The sequence below is a fragment of the Onychostruthus taczanowskii genome, unplaced genomic scaffold (assembly GCF_017590055.1).
Source record: "Onychostruthus taczanowskii isolate IOZ18803 unplaced genomic scaffold, ASM1759005v1 scaffold154, whole genome shotgun sequence".
NCBI classification, from domain to species: domain Eukaryota; kingdom Metazoa; phylum Chordata; class Aves; order Passeriformes; family Passeridae; genus Onychostruthus; species Onychostruthus taczanowskii.
Window position 1 is genome coordinate 536,138 of NW_024498730.1, and position 18,616 is coordinate 554,753.

Genomic DNA, 18,616 nt, shown 5'->3' on the forward strand with positions numbered 1-18,616 from the left:
AAACATGGCTTTATAGGTTTGACCTCAGCTGGCTTCCAGATGTCCATTCAGTCCCATCTCCTCAACAGGACATTCATCTCCCTCCTCCAACAGGGAGAAAAGAGGATGAGAAAGTTCACAGGTCAAGATAGAGTGACCATTTACTATTCACTGTCACAAAACAGATTCAACTTGTCAAAGAAAAATTTATTGCCAATTAAAAATAGAGTAGGATGGAAAGAAAAAAGGCAAAACTAAAATCACCTCCCCCTATGCCTCCCTTTTTCCTAGGTTCACTTTACGCCTCCATTCCTGCATTTTCTACCTACTCCCTCCCCAGGCAGTACAAGGTGGATGTGGGGATTGCATTTAGGTAATAAACCTTAATCTCTGCTACTTGTTTGTCTTCTCACTGTTGCTCTGCTCCAGCATGGGGTCCCTCCTATGGGACACACTCCTTCATGGTTTCTTCTTACAAGCTGCAGCCCTTCAAGCACTGCTCTAGCATAGAGCATGTGGTACAGTCTTTTAGGAAAAAGCTACCTCAGTAGGGGTCCTTAGTGGGCCACTGTTCCTGCTTTGCTTGTGTGGGCTCTCCATGGGCTGCAGCTTCCCTCAGGGCACAGCCACCTGCTCCAGCCTGGGGTCCTCCACAGGCTGCCGTGTGGATATCTTGTCTGGTGTGTTTCTTCATGGGTTGCAGAGAGACAACGTGGTCCACCATGGTCTTCTTCATGGCCCACTGAGAAATCTGCTGCAGTGCCTAGAGTAGCTCTTCATCTTCTCCACTGACCTTGGTGTCTACAGTGTCTTTTTTTTCTTACTCTTACATTTTTCTTACTCTTCTTCTCACAGCTGCTGCATAATATTTCTTACCTTAAGTTTTCAGAGAGGAGCCATGCCATCATCTTTGCTGTCCTGCAGTGGCTCCATTTTGGAACTGGCTGGAACCAGCTGTTTCTGGCATATTGGATTGAATTTCCAAGGAAAAAATTTTCATGTTTCAACTTTAGCAAGCTATACAGTGGTTTAATGTGGACTTACTATGGCTGTCTTCAAAACTGTCATCTTATTCAGCTGCTCTATATGTTTGTTAACACTGTTCACACTTGAATCAGTTTGGGTCAGACAGAAGCCCTGAGTGAAAGCACTCCTGTTTCTCTACTAAGTTCCAAATTTCTGTTTACAGTGGTTTGAAAAAAACTAATACAGGGTTGTCACTATACTATTCTAAGCGTGATCTTGTTCCTTATGGTCTGTAAATACTTGGTGGTCAAAATAGTCTATAGGCATTGTATGCCACATTTATTAAATAAATAAAAATTATAGTAGGTGACCTTTCAAAACAAATTAATTTAGCTTCACTGTTTCCTTATATAACCTCAGGCTGCGTGGTTTGAAAAGTCATACAGGAAAAAGCCTCTTCATATTTTAACAGTATTTAGTTTCCCTTTAAATATTACCTTCTCTCCTTTTCCTACTATCTAGGCTCCTTTCCCACAGTTTTCAAACAGCTAAAAAAAAAAAAAAAACAACCTCACTTTTCTCCCCCACATGCTTGAATTGAAATGTAGGTGATAACCAATACAGATGAAAAATCAGAAAAGCTCCTGCCAGCCTCTAAGGAATTATTTGGCTATTCTTGCCTGTATAATCCACTGGGTTGCTGTGTATATTCCTCATTGGCAAACTTTGAAAAGCTTATCTTCTAGTTGCATTCTCACAGTTTATCCTAGAGAAGTATAAGCAGCAATACAATTGAGTAAAATGCCTAGAATTTTGCACATGGCTTTTGACAGTAATTCAGTTCCCTTTTAGGAACAACATATTATTTGACCTGACCTCATCACACTTCTTTTGCACATATCTGTCTGCTGTTCAGCATGGAAGAAAATAATTGTGGGAGAAGAGACTGACATGCCAAACACATGATTACAAGTGTTTATTTCTGACCCTTAAACTTCCCCTTGAATATATAGTAGAGTACCTTAACACTTGCCTTTCTGATTTAGCTACATTTTCTGGAACTGTCTTTTGACAACTGAAGGATGGAGCCAGAATGTGAAGGATCCTTAGTGAATGCCTGGGTTAATCAGCATGTTAGTCTCTAGGTTGCAAAGGTACTGACTTCTGCTCCTTGAGAGATTCCAGTTCCAGCCAATTTAGCATTTATATATGAGGTACATACACGTTGGCCTAGTATAAAGTAATCTTACAGATTAAATGATATTGTCATTACAGAGTATCTGTAGCTATAGGTAAAAATTAACACTGAAATAAGGGTGTGGCAGTGAGTTGTGGCACGCTTCAATTTTTTCAGAATTCTGTAACATATATTAGAAAAAAAATTAGTTTAAAAAACTCTGGCCACTTGAAGTCAAAAAGTTTTCAAAACACATTCAAAAGTTTCCAAAAGCTGCTGTATTTTTGAGGTGCAGTCAAGAGATCCACCTTTTCTGAAAATTCTACACAGCCAGATAATGTTCATGCAAAGAGGAGTTTTGCATTGAGAAATCTTTCCAGTTTGTTTTTAACTATGATGTGCAGCAATCCCCTAGGAATATATTTTGTCCTTCCAAACAAAATATCAACTTAGCTTCTTTTATTTTTGATGTTGCCTGTCCCTAGGTGTGCCATTCTCTCAGAGAAAAGGTTCCGGATGATAAAGCACATACCTGAATCAAAACACAAAACGGTGTAAGAACAAAGGAGTAGAATTCAAACTGTCTACAATTAATTTAGATGGGACTGTAAGAGCCTTCCTCTGGCAACCTTGCACAGTTCCTTCCATGTACTTAGAACACTCCATCATAAAGATGAGATCCTGCAAATTCACATTAAAGCCAATGACAGAACAAAGCCTTTTGTATGATGCAGCTAAATTCAGTTGAAATTTTTCCAAAGTGTTTTGATGAGAAGGAGAAGGGACCTGTTTACATGCAAGTTTTGGAGTAGCTTTGTTTTTTCATCCCTTTAAATAATCATGCTGTAAAAGTCTTAATTTAGGTATAATTTTTCATTCCAGCTAGGTGTTATGAGTGAAGAACAGTTGCACAGAACCAGCGTATGATCAAATGGGAATTGATTTAAAAATAAAAATTAAAAAAAAAAGGACATTTCATTAAATAGCTGTAAGGCTAGCATCACTGAAACAACTTCTATAGGTTTGTGTTTTTATGTACCATACACATAGTGTATCTTGCATATTTAACTATTTATATTTGAAAGATACTGGAAATCAAAACAGGTAGTGATGCACTTTCCTGCAGTGGCCTGCAGGAGATGTAGCAAAGAGAGTTAGACTTTGTGAAAGGCCCAGTACAGATTTGATTTTTTTGTTGCAAAAGCATCCCAGTTGTGTAGAGACCCAGCTCTCTGGAAGAGGAGATACTTACCTGCAAAGAGCACTAGCAGGTATATTTTCAGAACATAGGGGAAGTAGATTGAGAAGGTGAATGGAAATGGTAGCTTGATAGAGTATGTGCCAAAGGATTCAAAATAAGGCACTGATACACAAATTGCAAATCCTGTAAAAACATAGTAAATTCTTAGTCGAAAGGAAGCAGATCATCAAAAAGCTTAATGAACAAGTCAGTTACCTTTTATATTTTATATACCTATATATATATATATATATATATATATATATATATGCATTCATATACATATGCATGTTTTCTCCTTGAGTTCAGTTTTGTAGGTTTGGGGGTGCTAATTGCTCTAAATACTAGAATTAAATATATATATTCTATACACTAACAATAATTAATAAATAATCATTAATTCAGAAATTATTATTATTGTTATTATAAATAAAGATAAAAAGGTCAGAAACAAGTACTTTCAGTGTGTTTTCAGTGGGCAGAGTTCTCAGTGCAAGTATGATAACCTGCTAAGTATGGCCTGAGCCAGTAAGGTCAGCCTCAGTGGGGGAGAAACTCTGGAACATGCTGTCTAGTATACTAAGTCTGGAAGGGAGGAATCCATTTGTCTTTTGTGAGGGTATCTTTCTGCTTTACTTAGACAAAAAGAACATTCTCCCAGATTTTTAAAAATGTAACACCAAGAACCCTAAAACGTACCAGACACACAACCCCAAACTCCAGATAGTCCCTATTAAAGAAAAAATAACAGAAAAGAGAGACAGAGGTGACTCAGAGGTTAATATGAAGGTACATGAACATTTATGACAGCTTTGGCAACACATGAGGAACTATGTTAAACACAAACAGCAATTGAAGTGATCACATTTTACTGAAGAATATTAAGGAAGCAAGTGGTTGGTACCCTTCCCAACTCCTTACCTTTAGCCAGAACTGAAAGAGGATAAAGCGGGATGCACAGTGAGAAGTTGAGCCATGTTAGTGGTAGGTAGTATATGCCCATCCTTGCCAACATATTGTAAGTGTACCTGCAATAAGAAGAAAGCAGATGGGCCCAGAGGAAATTATGATGTCTTTAGAATAAAGATACGCTATTGGAAAACTCAAAGGAATTGCAGAAGAGCTTGGAGCTGTTTAAGTAAATTTCAAAGCCAGCAACAGCTTTCGTTCAGACTCCAGTGCCTGACAGTAGATGGTTCATTTTTTCAGAAGAGTTATCTGTGGTGCTACTGTAGAGCAGGCAGACAGCAATAAAGCCCTCCAGACAAAAAGCTGTATCAGAATCAAGCAGGATTTCACACTGGTCCATCAGAAAATGGATTTCAGGTGCGGATGTTGCAACTGAGAGGGGCAGGCAGAATATCACTGTTGCTTGGGACTGAGACAGTCCTGATTTATGACTGCTGAGCTAGCTGTATCACTGCTGGAGAAGGTTTAACAAGAGGGCAATTGCAGGTACATAACCTGTAGTACATCTGTCCCTCTCCTGGACCTCAGCAGGGGTAGTAGGTCCAAAAAAAGCGGTTGCTCACCAGTGTATTGCAGCATTTTATTTTTACTGCCACTGCTACTGCTGCTTATTGGGAGAACAGAATGCTTAGTACTTCAGTCTCCAAAGGTGACCTGATCTTGGATTGATCTTAAAGTGGTACAGCAGCTCTCCAAACACTGGAGAAATATGTCTGATTGCACTTTTGATCAGCTGAAAGACTTTGCACTGTGAACTTGCTAGACATGTGTAAATCTGTTTCCCAAGATTTTCTGACAGATAAAACTAGTGTTAAACACACCTGTATTCCCTTTTTATTTATTAATTTGATTAATTTTGCATAATACTTGGACTATAGAAGAGTGGACCTTTGAAAACGGACCATTGTCTCTCAAGGTTGCCCTCTGCAACCTCAGGATTGTCTCCATTTTTTATTCTTGTTGCTCTTAAGGCTGAATCTCAACACAATACAAAAAGGAAACAGCTACTCCCTCTTTATACAATTCCCTGGGCTGTTATGGTATAAGCAGGAAAGATCAGAACTTGCTCTCACTATATCACTAGCCATGATGCATAATAAATAGTCCCTCAGAGAAATTTATGTCCCTGAAACTTTATGTGGAAAAACTTGCAATACTTCAAGAGTAGCTGGCTAAGGGATGGGAAAGATCCCTATGCACTTTTAGACATGAATACTTCTCTGAGATACTAGGATTTGTCATGGATGCTGTAAGACAAATCAGGTAAGAATTCTAAATTTGTATGAGTTGTACTATGGTTTATTTGAATTGGTAATTTGCCACTATAGACCACAGGAACTTTCCTGTTAAACAACTGCTGTTGCTGCCGTGGTGTTTAACTGTTCTTTAGCAAGGGTAGAAAATAATGATGCGTCAATGGTGCTATTATGCACTAACAAGACTTCACAGCAAATATTGTTTATACTGTTGGCATTTCTCCAGCTGCACTGAACCCTTTCATTTCAGATTAGGTTCTACTGTTTTAGTTTTACAAACTTCAAGAAGAAATGGGATGGAACTATAATCAAAATAATTAATACAAGCAGCAGCCTATTAAAATGTATTTTGAAATACTCTGAAGCTGACTTAAAAATCTTTATTAATTCTCTCTGACACTTCCTGTTTCAGATCTCTTTTACAGCATAAGTTTCCTTTGCTGTCTAAAACTATATTCTTCAGTCAGTGCCCTAAGCAATATATTTAAATTAGCAGAAAGGCATTTTATCAGGAAAAAAAGTTTTGCTGTAATACATGAGTTGCTGTGAGTGCTGTGTCTTCTTAAAATGCTTCTTAATTCTGTATGTACATGATCTAAGTCTACAGACTGAGGCTTACATCACAAATGAGAAGTATGTGTTGTTCTTGTGGTGTGATACATGCCCTTCTACACCAAAACTCTCAGTCTCCTGCAGCAGGAGCTCTTGGCTTTTTGGAAACCACTGTGCGATTAACCCAGAATAGTCTTTCTGCCTTTGCAAGAAGTTCTGCTGGTGTTACCTTACTGTGCTGTCAATCATGGATCAAAGTGGATAAAAAATTAAAATAATAAAGCAACAGGATGGTAATGGCAACCAGGATGGTTTCAGGAATTGCTGTTTCCAGAATGTAGTTAGGATTGCCTTCTAAATTTTTGTTAAAAGCATCAAAGCCCTTGAACTACAAATGTTAATGCATCTGTCTTACATCTGTAAATTACTCTAAGTCTTAACCATGTGGATTTTTGTAAAAATCATTAGGTAACTCTAAAAGTTCAAGCTTTTATTTAAAAATGGATAATATGCTCTGCCAAATTTGAAACAATTAAATGAGCCTGCTGCACAATGGGGGTAGAGTTCAGCTGGCAAGAATAACCCGTTTTACCCTCATGGTTTTGATGTTGACTCCTTACCTGACCACATCTAATAAATTCCAAAGGAAAAATAAAACACAGACGACATATTTCCCTTGAACTTCTTCCTGACTGTTGATCACGACAAATAAAATAATTATTCTCTCAGTGATCTGAAAAGAAAAGAAAACTCTGAATTCAGTTAGCACCTTCTCTAACTGTTATTTCTGTGGCATTTTGGCAAAATAGAAGGCCACAAATGGATACAGTTTTCTTTACACAAAATCAGCAGTGAATATTTTGTTTCATGGCCTGCTTTTGTTCAGGGTCTTTCAGCAAAGAGAACTGGACACCACTGGCTGTACCATCAAAGCACTGTTATGGTATGTGTGGAAGTTGGCTTGCCAGCTGGGATGGCTTGTGTTTGTAGCTAAGGAAACCTGTGGGTGAGCCCAGAGAGGTCATGGAAGCAAGGACTACTCCTGCTGCACCTGACCACCTGGCGGGCTGGCAGGAATAACCTTCCTTGCTTGTAGGCTGTGTGGGAGGCAGTAGGATACAGAGGGCCCTTCTTGAGGGGGGTCATAAGCCAGAAAGTACTAATCTTGCACTCCCAGATCTGTTCCTTATATCTTGGAAATCTGTGTCCCAAGGAATCTCTTTCATGTAAGATTTGCAGAAAGAAGGAGGAAAAGTAGGATTCCTTATCTTTCTTTCCATCTTATTCTTGGTTACGGGAAGTGAGCTTAAGCTTGTCACTTATGTGAATGATTGCCATAGTATTTATGTCCTAGCATTTTCTAGTGGTTGAACTTTATCCAACCCACAAATGAAAAGATAAAGTGGATTAAATAGGCAGTGTCTCCAGCTTAAAATAAATACTTTGATAATATTAAAACTCAAGAAATTTTTAAAAGTGTGTGTTTTTGCAGCTTTCCTGACAACTTTTCTAACAGTATCCACGCCCTGCCCTGTAAAGTAAATTAATCAGTACTCCAACAGTTCTGTCCTAGAACAGTAACAATTCACTCTGATTTACACTCTGGTATTGAAAGTAGAAAACATACACCTAAGCAGTTGGTATAAATTGATATAGCTTCATTAAGTTGGATTTTTTTACCCAATGCCATGTCTTCCATAAGGTATGTTAGTTGTAATTATTTCTTTCACAAGTTGTGATGTCAAGTCAGTTAACAGTTACAAAATTAAAGTGGATTACCAAGGCTGTTTTTTTAAGCATTGTTATTATTCATTGATTTCCCCAGACTCCTACCTTAAACAAAGAATTTTGGCTCTCAGCAAGTTTGGTGGTAGTTTTACTACGTAATATTTATGGGTTCCTGCATGGACCATTCTGGTCATGAACTCTCTTTTATCGCAAACCACACCTGTCAAATAAAGCGGCCTTCACGATTCAGCAAAATTACATCAGAGCAATTTTTCATACAGAAAGAGATCGTGTCTATCAATCAGGGATCTGGTTCCTCATCTTGGAAAGCACTGAGGGGCCACAACAGCTAAAAGTGGTTTTCCTGCTTCTCACCCTCCTATGACTGTCATCTTGTGTTGCTGATCCCATAGGTCCCTAACTGAGGAACTGATTTTTAAAAAGGTCAGATGTTGGCAGACTTCTGTATAGATGGGTCAGGAAACAGAAAATGAGAGCTAATATGTCCTGTGTTTGTACACTGATGCTGGGGAACACAGTGAAAACATGGGGGAACTGGAAGTACTGATGCAGATCTGAAACCAGATAGAACAGAGATACAAGAAACACAGCAGGGCAGCCATCACAAGAAGAAAATCAAAACAAAGATAAAAGCCATGTGAGCACTGGGTGGGATAGTGTGCTGGAGAGAACAGATAAAATAGGATCTGAGTTAAAATTGTTAGATGTAGAGTGGTAAAGAATGCAGCATTGGTGGTGTGGGCAGTTTGTTACAGACCCTAAAATCTGACTTGAGATGTGGAGAGTTCTGCATTATTTTTAATACAAGAGCTATTTCAGGGGATTGCCACAGGTAGTTGTGCTAGAGACCAAGGGCTTCATCATGACAGGGGAAAGATGGACATGTCCTTAGATGTCAGAGCTGGAAGATTTCCAAATAGTCACTCACTTTTCAAAAAATGGCTAGGAGGAAATGTGCTAGAAAACGGCATGGGGTAAATGACTGGGATCCAATCCCATTTCAGTGAGAAAGAGGACAAGCAGTAGAAAGGTAGTTACCATTTCAAACTCCAGTTTGAAACTCCAGTTTGAAATGGATATGTGCTGGCCAGTGACAGAATGACTATGGAGACCCACAATTCAATCTTATAATCTGGAAGTGGAAGAAGCTGTGGATTTTCTTCTCTCCCCAAGATACAAGCAGAAACATGGGGCACTGAGAACCCCTACCTGGGGTTCAGCAGATTGCCTCCATCAGAGATTCATACTGGGGAAGGGGAGCAATGGAGGCATGCAGCTTTGCTAATTACACATGAAGAAGCCCAGTAATCAAACTATAAAGCCTATTAAGCACCTGCAAGAACAGGAAATTGGACATGGCACAAACTGGTTGTCTTGAGGTATTTTCTTCCTGTTAGACTGCGGTCTCATCTGGCAAGCAATGGGCTGCACAAAGCAGCCACCAGACACTGAGACTGGAAGGATGTGACCTTGGTCTGGAGCACTTCTGTGGGGCAGGACACAGAGCTGGCTGCTCAGGACAATTCTGATATCCCCATGAGGACAGACAGTGGCATCCTACCTCTTTCTCTGCACAAATCAGCAGGTCGCCTGCCTGCTTGCCTTTATTCTCTTTCCTTTCATAGCACTCCGAGCTTTTCGTAACCCACACAAATCAAAGCTAAATGCAGAGGTTAATCAAAGGCTGGGGACATTTTCTGCAACTGAAGAGGCAGGGTTCTACACACACGTAGATGTAATGCATGTGCTGCTGCTCAGCCATGGATCATTTCCTGTATGAATGATCTGTCCTCGCATAAATGAAGATGAGATGGTCTCTGTAACTATTCTCATGTTTTAAATAAAAAAATAAAGCACGAAACTACAAGTTCTCTGTTTTCACATTCATAAAAAGGAAGCATGTGTTGACATATCACAAAGCATAAATATAATGTTTTCAGTTTTCATTCCTTCTTTAAAATCAAATTGGAATTACCTTCCTTTTCTGACACTGATCTCTAATAGGATAAGCAGGTTCTGTAGGGTAGTATAAGTTTCTGGAAGGCAGACTGAGTTTTTTAATCAAGTAAGTGAAACAGAGCAAATTTGGCTAGAGAAAATAGCACATTCACTTCCATTTTTTAATAACCATGACTGTGCAATTTTGTACTCAGTACCTGAAATGCTTACATAGTTCTTCAATTTAGTGTATATTGATGAAGAAAAAAAAAACAAACAAAAAAACCCAAACAACAACAACAACAACAACCAAAAAAAAAAAAAAAAAAAAGGGTTTTATCACAAAACCATCGTACCTTGCTTTTGATTTGGTAAATCCAATCTGCTTGCACAGGATGAAGAACTGCTCTTTGTTTCACAAAAACACCAGTCTTTTCTTAGACCTGTCCTCTCTCCTTGCTATGGTATAAGTCCTTTCAGCCTTTACTCCCTAGCCAGACTAACACATTTAATTACCTTCTGTTTTGGTGGCAACAATCACATGTGACACGGTCTCCTGTCCAATTATTTAAGGTGTAAATGGCCTGGGAGACATCCCTTTGCTCCAGCTTTGTGACCATCCCCTGCCTCACCTTACCCCAGCACATGCATCACACAGGACTCATCTTTCTTTCATGGAGTGAGTTGGCCTTGATCTACTTTGGTCTTCTCAGGTGCCTGGTGGCCTGAGACTTTGTCCCTCAATAAGTTTTTCCAGAAGACTTCTCTGCGTTTGTTTTTCCACTATCTGTATCATGTATCTCAAAGTGTTTTTCTTAAATGCTACTAAACCACGACAAACGCCTTAGGGAGAAATCTTTCACTCAAGGATTCATTTACATCTTGTATTTGCTATAATTCCTACAGAACAACCTGCCACTATGAGGCACCCCCACCCATGTTCTTCCCTGACATTGCCTGAGCCAGCTGTTCTCTCATCCTAGTGATCACCCCAAGTGAACTTCACTGTGGATGTGCATGCATATGCCTGTTAATGAGGGATGCATACAAGGGTATGTTTTAAGCTCTGAGTTGGAACGGGGATGGGAGCACAGAACCCGGCAACTCCTCTCAAATTCTTGCACCTTTATCAGTGCCCTGACTGTGCAGCAGGCTAGTAAGCTGTAGCAAGGTAAACACCTCTTAACCAACTGTCTTTCTCTAGTTCATTGTGGAAAATATACCATTATTTTCTTCCTAAGAGGCAGTGATGAAAGTGTGATGAGGCATGTGGGAGTAGTGGTGGCATACAGCTGTTTAACCTATACTCTCAGCAAAAGCAGGCAGCCCATGGCACAGCAGAATCTCCACCAAAGAGCTTATATATCCTGTTTGGACTGCATGAGGCTGCTGCTAACACCAAGGGAACAGAGTTGTTCATGGTGAGAGTGCAGCTGGGGAAAGAACCAAGTAAGGATCCAAAACTGTATTTGGTGTGAGGTGAACACTGAGAGTCACAATGCCATAGGGTTCCCTGAGCTGCCTCTCCATGTTTTCCAGGAGAGCACTGCACAAACTGCACTGCCCAAGAAAGGTCACAGTTTTCTTGCTCAGAATATCTGTTTCATACTAATGTCATTTGTGGCAAGAGAATACTGTTTGTGCAGGCCTCCCTGATCTCTGCCTTGTGTAAATCTGGTTAGGAAAGAAACAGACTATGTCAGGGCTGGGGAATGTGTAAACTCTGTCAGGACAAGGCTTGCTTTAATGACTAAGAGCAGGGTGCTCTTCTTCCCAAGACACGTGAGATTTGTTACAGGTCATACTAGATAGGAGTCTTCTTTCTCCGCTAGAATAGCATCAAAGCCTGTGGATTTAGGCATGGAAAAGCAGTTCTTTACATTTTGATGGATTTGCTACCATACTTAGGGAACAGTATAAAGAACAGAGATCTGTATTAGTCAATTAGTTAATTAGTTATTTAGACAGTTAATGAAGACTTGAAAAGAGGAACATCTTCACCCATGAATACGTCATCTAACAAAAATGGGATCCAGGAAACTAAAAACATAACTAACTACCCTTGGTCTTGGTCTTCTGCCTTCTGACTGCTGAGAGAAATAGAGAAATACGAGTTTCACCATTACTCAAATACTAAGGACTGAAAAGGTTTGAAGGCAAATTCAAGTAATCATTTTCCTTTTTCCAATGCAATAAGCACCCAAAAGGAAAAAAGGAAAAAAAAAAAAACCCAAAAAAAAAAAAAAAAAAAAAAAAAAAAAAAAAAAAAAAAAAAAAAAAAAAAAGCATGGCAAGGAAATCATCAGAGTATCATCTTTCTTTCTGCTATAGCATGCGATGATTTGGCTGGTTTTCTGCCTTCAGCTGAACATATGACAAACTATATGACAAACTATTAGGGAAAAAGACCAGCTTGGTTAAACAGAGAACTTACTGGAAGTCAGGGAAAAAGAAGAGAGTACATCACCTCTGGAAGGAAGGGAAAATAACTTGGAGGGACTACAGAGATGCTGGGAGGTTATGTAGGGAGAAACTTAGAAGGACCAAGCTCTCCTGGAGTTTAGTTTGATTACTGCAATTGGCCACTGACATACTTCTGCTGGTGGTCACTCATCTCAACATTTTCTAGGTCCATACTGGGGACCAACCATAGGGTACTCACTATTCAGTTTCACTCAAAAAGAAAAAGGTTGACAGGACAGTTCTTTCCCAACCAGGCCAGTTCTGAGGAAGCAATTTCTGCAGTTAGGAAACTACCAGGAAGCGAGGCTGCCTGAGGAAGGGTCCAGGTGCAACATTCAGGGTAGTTCAGCCTGGGCTTGTCCCCAGGGGCAGCCATGGCTGATGTGTGTCGGTGACAAAAGGAGAGCTTTGAGAACAAACTTACCTGCAAAAACCTGGGGAGGAGACGGCTTTTGTCAATGCCGATGAGGATGTGCAGGATCTCCAATACAGAGAACAACTGGCAAAGGCGCATTACAAGTCCTATGGAGTGAAACGTGTCAGCCAGTGAATCTAAAGACAAAATTAAGAGCAAGATTAGATGATGGTTATACAGTTAAAGTCTGGAGCAACTACTGGGTTTGCTTTTATGCTATCACTGGAGGTGACCAGAAGTACAGTACCAAACTTCTGGGTAGCAAAAGAAAAGCTTCAGGGAGTGGAGGAGGCAATCTGCTCTGTGTATGTGTGGCTCTGACACAGAGGCAGGAAGCTGAGAAAATAATTAAATTCCCTGTACTTAAAGCATAGGCAAACACTGTGCAGGATGTCTTGGTTTAGAGATACTGCTTTAGGATATTTCTAAATAGGAGAAAATATTGAGAAAATGCATAAAGAATTTCTAAACACTAAAAGATGTTGAGTTCCTGCCTGTATCTGAAAACAAGTAGTCCAGAAAGTAGGCATTTTATATGCCTAATACTGTCCACCATTATAAGTAATTTTAAATTTCCAGTCACTAGTTTTCTATTTTTGTGTCTCAGCCCCAGAGAACAGAAAGAGAAATCTATTGTAACATTTTTGGAGATAGAGGGTCATGTGTAATAACCACAAAGATATTCTTTCCTGGTGGCTTCAGTAAGATTAATATTTGCCATAATGACTGGGCCTAGACATTAAGGTTTATGTCTAACTCAAATGTTACTAGTATGCCACTGAATATTAAAGTTCATTAGCAAAACAAGAGCTTCATTCCCAGTGTGGCAAGGGTAGAAGACAGGCACAAGTAATTTGTCCAGCATTTTTAATCGAGTGCTTTTCTGATTGAAATACAATCCCTGGTATTGGACATACACATGTTTAGAATCTTAACTTTATCTCTAATTTGGTATTTCTGTGTGTTTGTCACAGCCGCTTAAAATGTCCAAGAAAAATAGAGAAGGAGCCTTACCTTTTCCAAATGTCATGAACCTGATGATCATATTTGTAAATATCCAAGAATGTCCACAGAATTGCATTAAGTCATACACAAACAGGTACATATTCATGATAAAGCTGTGAAAAGTGAAAATAATAAACCATATGACTTAAAATAAGTGTAAGAAATTGCACCCTCTTTGGACATGTCAATAAATCAAAGAAAAAGAACTGAAATTGAGAGCAGCCCTGGGGAGAAGGACTTGGGGGTGCTGGAGGATGAGAGGCCCAGCCATGGGCACTCCCAGCCCAGAAAGCCAAACGTGTTCTGGGCTGCATCCAAAGCAGGGTGGGCAGCAGGGCCAGGGAGGGGATTCTGCCCCTCTGCTCTGCTCTGCTGAGAGCCCACCTGGAACGCTGCATCCAGCTCTGGGGTCCCAGCACAGGATGGACATCAATCTCTTGGAGTGAGTCCAGAGGAGGATGAGTACACAAGAGAACAAAATGATCAGAGGGATGGAGCACTTCTCCTGTGAGGAAAGGCTGAAAGAATTGGGACTGTTCAGCCTGGAGAAGGTTTCAGGATGACCTAATCGTGGCCCTCCAGTACCTGAAGCAAACTTAACAAGATGGAGACTTTTTACAAGAGCATGAGTGACAGGACAAGGGAGAATGGCTTTAGACTGAAAGAGGGCAGGGTAAAATTAGATATTAAGGAAAGAGTCTTTACTGTGAAGGTGGTGAGGCACTGGCACAGGTTCCCCAGAGAAGCTGTGAATGCCCCATTCCTGGAAGTGTTCAAGGCCAAAAGAAGGATGGTGTTCTGAGGAACCTGGACTAGTGGAAGGTGTCCCTGCCCACGGCAAGGATGTTGGAACTAAAGGAAGCTGAATGGAACTTAACAATTCTCAATGTCCCTTCCAACCCAAATCATTCCTTGATTCTATGAAATATAAATAAATCAGTGAAACTGATTTATTTACATTTCATATAATCAAAGAATGAAGTCATATGGTTTCATCAAATCAAAGAATTAAATTATATTAAATATATAATAATGAAATATTATGAAATATAAATAAATCAGTCTCTCACACGTCCCAGAACAGAACTCTGTCTAATGGATTAAAGGCTCCCTTTCTTGCTATACTTAGGATATGCTCAGAAACATTTTCAGAGTTCCCACCAATCATTAGGGTGATCTGTGGCCACAAAGGGAAATTTGTGCCTCCAGAGGAAGAAGTATCTAAACAAAGACATTCAATTAACTTCTGGATTCAAGTTGCATTTAATAAACAAAATGTCCTGTGGAAGAAGACTAACTTTTGCAGCTATTCTAACCTAATTTTCATGGACAATCTGATTTTTTTGCAAAACTTCATAAGCTCTGGAATTTCCCATAAATGTATTTTCTTCTGGTCTATTCTGAAAAGAGAGGTTTATCTGTCCTCCAGCTGTAAGACTAGTTTTTAGGAAATTAACTTGTTAATTTTGTACTAGAATTTATCTCCTGTGTTGTACTCGAATTTATCTCCGGTGTTGGACCTATTAATTTCCTGCCCTAGTAAGTAGTATTCTCTTCAAGTTGCACCTTGATCATGTGTGTTCTTGTGGTATGTCTCTGTCAAAAAACTTAATTTCATTCATATCTGTACATTAACAAATGGAATAAATTTCTCTGTTCAAAAATATCTGAATTTGATGAATGCCTATCCTTCATTCCTAGCATTGGACAATAAGTAACAATACTTACAGACTTATTTAAATTGATCTAGATAAACTGTTCTTCTAAATTGTTGTTGTAGGTAAATCATAAGGAGGACATGAAAGTGCTTGTCTTCCTCTCTTCCAGTTATGTAGGATGACAGCTATTCACATCATCACTTCTATAAGCACAAAAAGATTTGTGGGAATAAAATATTTCCCAAAAGACATCACTGTCCTTTGATACTGTAAAAATGAGACCCAAAACAAAGGAATCTATTCCATATATACCTTTCTTTTGGCAAAAGTAGGATATAGCTGAATTGAACTGAAGTCCAGTGAGATCAATTAATATTTAAACCAAATTCCATCTGTTTTATTACTGAATGACACTTTGTTCCATCTTGTGGTAAGAAGAAGTTGGGAAACTACATATTATAAAAAGACAAAAAATTAAGAACATTGTTCTGTGTGAAGAAACAGCCTTGTTACTGGATGGATAGGTATTACTGTATGGAAGTTACAGGAACAGACATGAGAATCTTGAGGCTTTCCAGTCAGCAGCTCCACCACTCTTTTGGTCTGATACTGCTGTGTGGGCATTGCACTGGAGGCAAGCTCAGCATATGGTTTCTCTCTTCTGAAGTTTAGCTTGCTACATCTGTCTGTCATCCTCAGAGCCTGTCTTTCAGTGATTTGGTTATATTTTCCAAACTCTTTCTGCATTGGCTGGCTAGAAAACTGTTGTTTTTGCAGTTCTTAAGGTACTTAATCTTGACTAAACAGGGAGTAACATTTGTAAACACAGCCTCACATTAGTGTTTTGGCAGTGTGGCAGCTGTTGCACATTAGAACACATAATCTTTAAAATATACCAGTGGCTGCTGAAATGTGTACAGACTGTTGACATTAATGGAGGGCTCCATGTTCCCCAAGGAGTGTAGGGATGTGGTGCTGGGCAGCATGCTGGTGTTACACGGCAGGCAGACCCTGGCCCCAGAGCTGTGAGTGGCACAGTTCCCTCCCCTGCTGAAACTCTCCACTGTGAAGAACCAGCCCTGATCTGAGACTGCGCCACACTTTCTCAGCCTACTTTGATAATTCCCACACAAAAGGTACCTAAGACCAAAGAAAAGCTTTTCACAGAAGTAAATAAATCTGACGAGACTGAAAGGTGATTACAGTGTGATAAAAGGAAGCTGAAATGTAACTTTTCACCAAGGTCCTTCTCATCCAAAGGCTGACCTCTTTACCTACAGAAACAGAAGTGGGCTGAAGATAACCTATTTTCCTGTCCCAACAGCTCTGTGTCACAAGACAAAACCCAGGCATCTGCTTCTATGTGAAATGTGAAGGGCAGAAGAGACGGTCTTTATTTAGATCCCGTGCTCCCATCGGTTTACAGCAGGGATGACTCCACATCTCACTCCCAGAACCTGCTTCTGCAGCACTGCTGCAGACAAAACACAGACTGTCCATCAGGTAGTGGTTCAGTCCCTGAGCCTGCCTCAGACTCGCTGGCTTGTCTTCCAACCTTCCCTTTGCCACCCTGGTGCCTGACCTGCTGCCACATCTCTCCTTTGTAGTGTGATTTGCTTTAAGGCATTCGAGTTTCTTTCATTTGAAGGCATTGGGAGTGGGGGGGGAGGGTGGTCACAGCACTTTTCAGTACTCTGCCTGCACTGATGACAGGAGAAACAAACAAACATAGCTCCTGCAAGACACACAAACCCAAAAGGCTGCACTTGCTGCCTACTGTTTTAATTGGCAGTTTCACCTTATTTACTATGGCTGATTTTGTGACAAATACATTGAAATGCTAGGGATGCACTTATCATATGTAATACCAACCTTGCTTAGCAGAAAAGTTATCTGCTTTCTCTGTGGGCTCAAAACCCAGAAAACCAGATGAAATGTAAGAAATGTCAGAACTACCACACACAGCAAAGATTTTATCATTTTAGTTGCAAAGTCTGATGTATTTCCTTGGGCAGAAATTTCACAAAGCGTAACTGTTTCATTTTATAATTTTTATCACAAAGGTCTTCAGGGTGTCTCTTTGGTAACTGTCATCCAAGGCAACCACAGAGCAAGGTACCCTCAGTGTCTGAAGGGTGGTCAGGACCATGCTCCCTCATGAGCTCAGGTGACAGCACAGCAGAGGCACCTAGATCTGGTCAGCCCTTGCCCCACCTATGTGTCCCTTGCAGGGTGACAGGATGAAGGCCACACTCGGGTTGCTCTCAGGGTTGTCCCACATGGAGGACCCCACCCAGACCTGTGTGCACAGGGCACTTTCCTGCCCCTCAGGACTCCTGTGCTCTGCTGCCTTCCCGTGTGCCTGTGCTGGCTGACCACACATGAGGAACCAGCCCCCATGCTGAAACCAGAGAGCAATATGCAATATTCCTTTTTTTTTTTTTTTTTTTTTTTTTTTCTCTTTTCCCACTAAAAAAAAAAAAAAAAAAAAAAAAAAAACTACCCAGCAGGCAAGGTCTGCTAGAAAATTCCCTGTGCTGACATAGTTTCCTTCTAAGTCACATTAAGTCATGTTGGTCTAAACTTCTGTGTCTTCCCCTTCCTACCCATGACAAGCTGCAAGCCCTGTAGTTCAGGAAGAAGAGAGCTGCTGAGTACAGCTGCTGTACTTTTCTCCCACATGCCACCCACTGTTTTTTCCCCTCTCCTTTTTGCATTTGAGCAGTCTGTGTCACCTGCACTCAAGAAGTTTTACCTGTTGCAGGGGTCGGATTGCTGCTGCTGCTCCTGAGCTTTCTCCTTTTTCCCCTCTGCAGCTGCAACAGCTGTTTGTTAGGAGATCACCCCTCCTCTTCCCTCTTACCCCACCCCACGACGTCACCGTGTGTAGCACTAAGCAGGAACAGCGCTGCACTTCCCGAGAAAGAAGTTTTTATACCCAAATACTTCCATTGCATTTGCCCTGACCCTCAGTCAGCCCAGCCCAGCCCAGCCTAGTGCAACCTAACCTACCTTACCCTAACCTAAGCTAGCCTAATCTAATCTAAATTGGTTTCTTGCAGTTGTACCAATAAGCGAGCCTGTAAATCCCAATAACTTCATTTCTTAACCCAGAGCAATGTTTTGAAAGATTACTGGAGAGAAGAAATACAAAATTATAATGCTTCTTTTATGCTTAAATCATCAGCACTATAGCAATGCTATCAACTCCATCAAAGGATAAGTATGGGAGCACACCCATCCTTCAAA

The 18,616-nt window shown here is 40.3% G+C and overlaps 1 protein-coding gene across 1 annotated transcript; it reads right to left on the reverse strand.

Moving 5' to 3' along the window:
• Positions 1 to 227: 227 nt before the first annotated feature.
• On the reverse strand, positions 228 to 18,213 carry HACD4 (3-hydroxyacyl-CoA dehydratase 4). The gene is made up of 7 exons (XM_041399093.1): positions 18,123 to 18,213; positions 13,719 to 13,822; positions 12,714 to 12,841; positions 6,760 to 6,872; positions 4,284 to 4,390; positions 3,375 to 3,506; positions 228 to 2,654 (listed from the first exon to the last, which is right to left on the reverse strand). The coding sequence occupies exons 2-7, from the start codon at positions 13,813 to 13,815 to the stop codon at positions 2,572 to 2,574; spliced, it is 660 nt and encodes a 219-aa protein (XP_041255027.1). The 5' UTR covers positions 13,816 to 13,822; positions 18,123 to 18,213; the 3' UTR covers positions 228 to 2,571.
• Positions 18,214 to 18,616: the final 403 nt, after the last annotated feature.

Coding starts and splice junctions, on each gene's coding strand:
- HACD4 (XM_041399093.1), bottom strand. CDS start 13,815: ATGAATATGTACCTGTTTGTGTATGACTTAATGCAATTCTGTGGACAT. Junction 12,842..13,718: donor GTTCATGACATTTGGAAAAG/GTAAGGCTCCTT, acceptor TTTTGTCTTTAG/ATTCACTGGCTGACACGTTT. Junction 2,655..3,374: donor CCTGCTAGTGCTCTTTGCAG/GTAAGTATCTCC, acceptor GTTTTGATTCAG/GTATGTGCTTTATCATCCGG.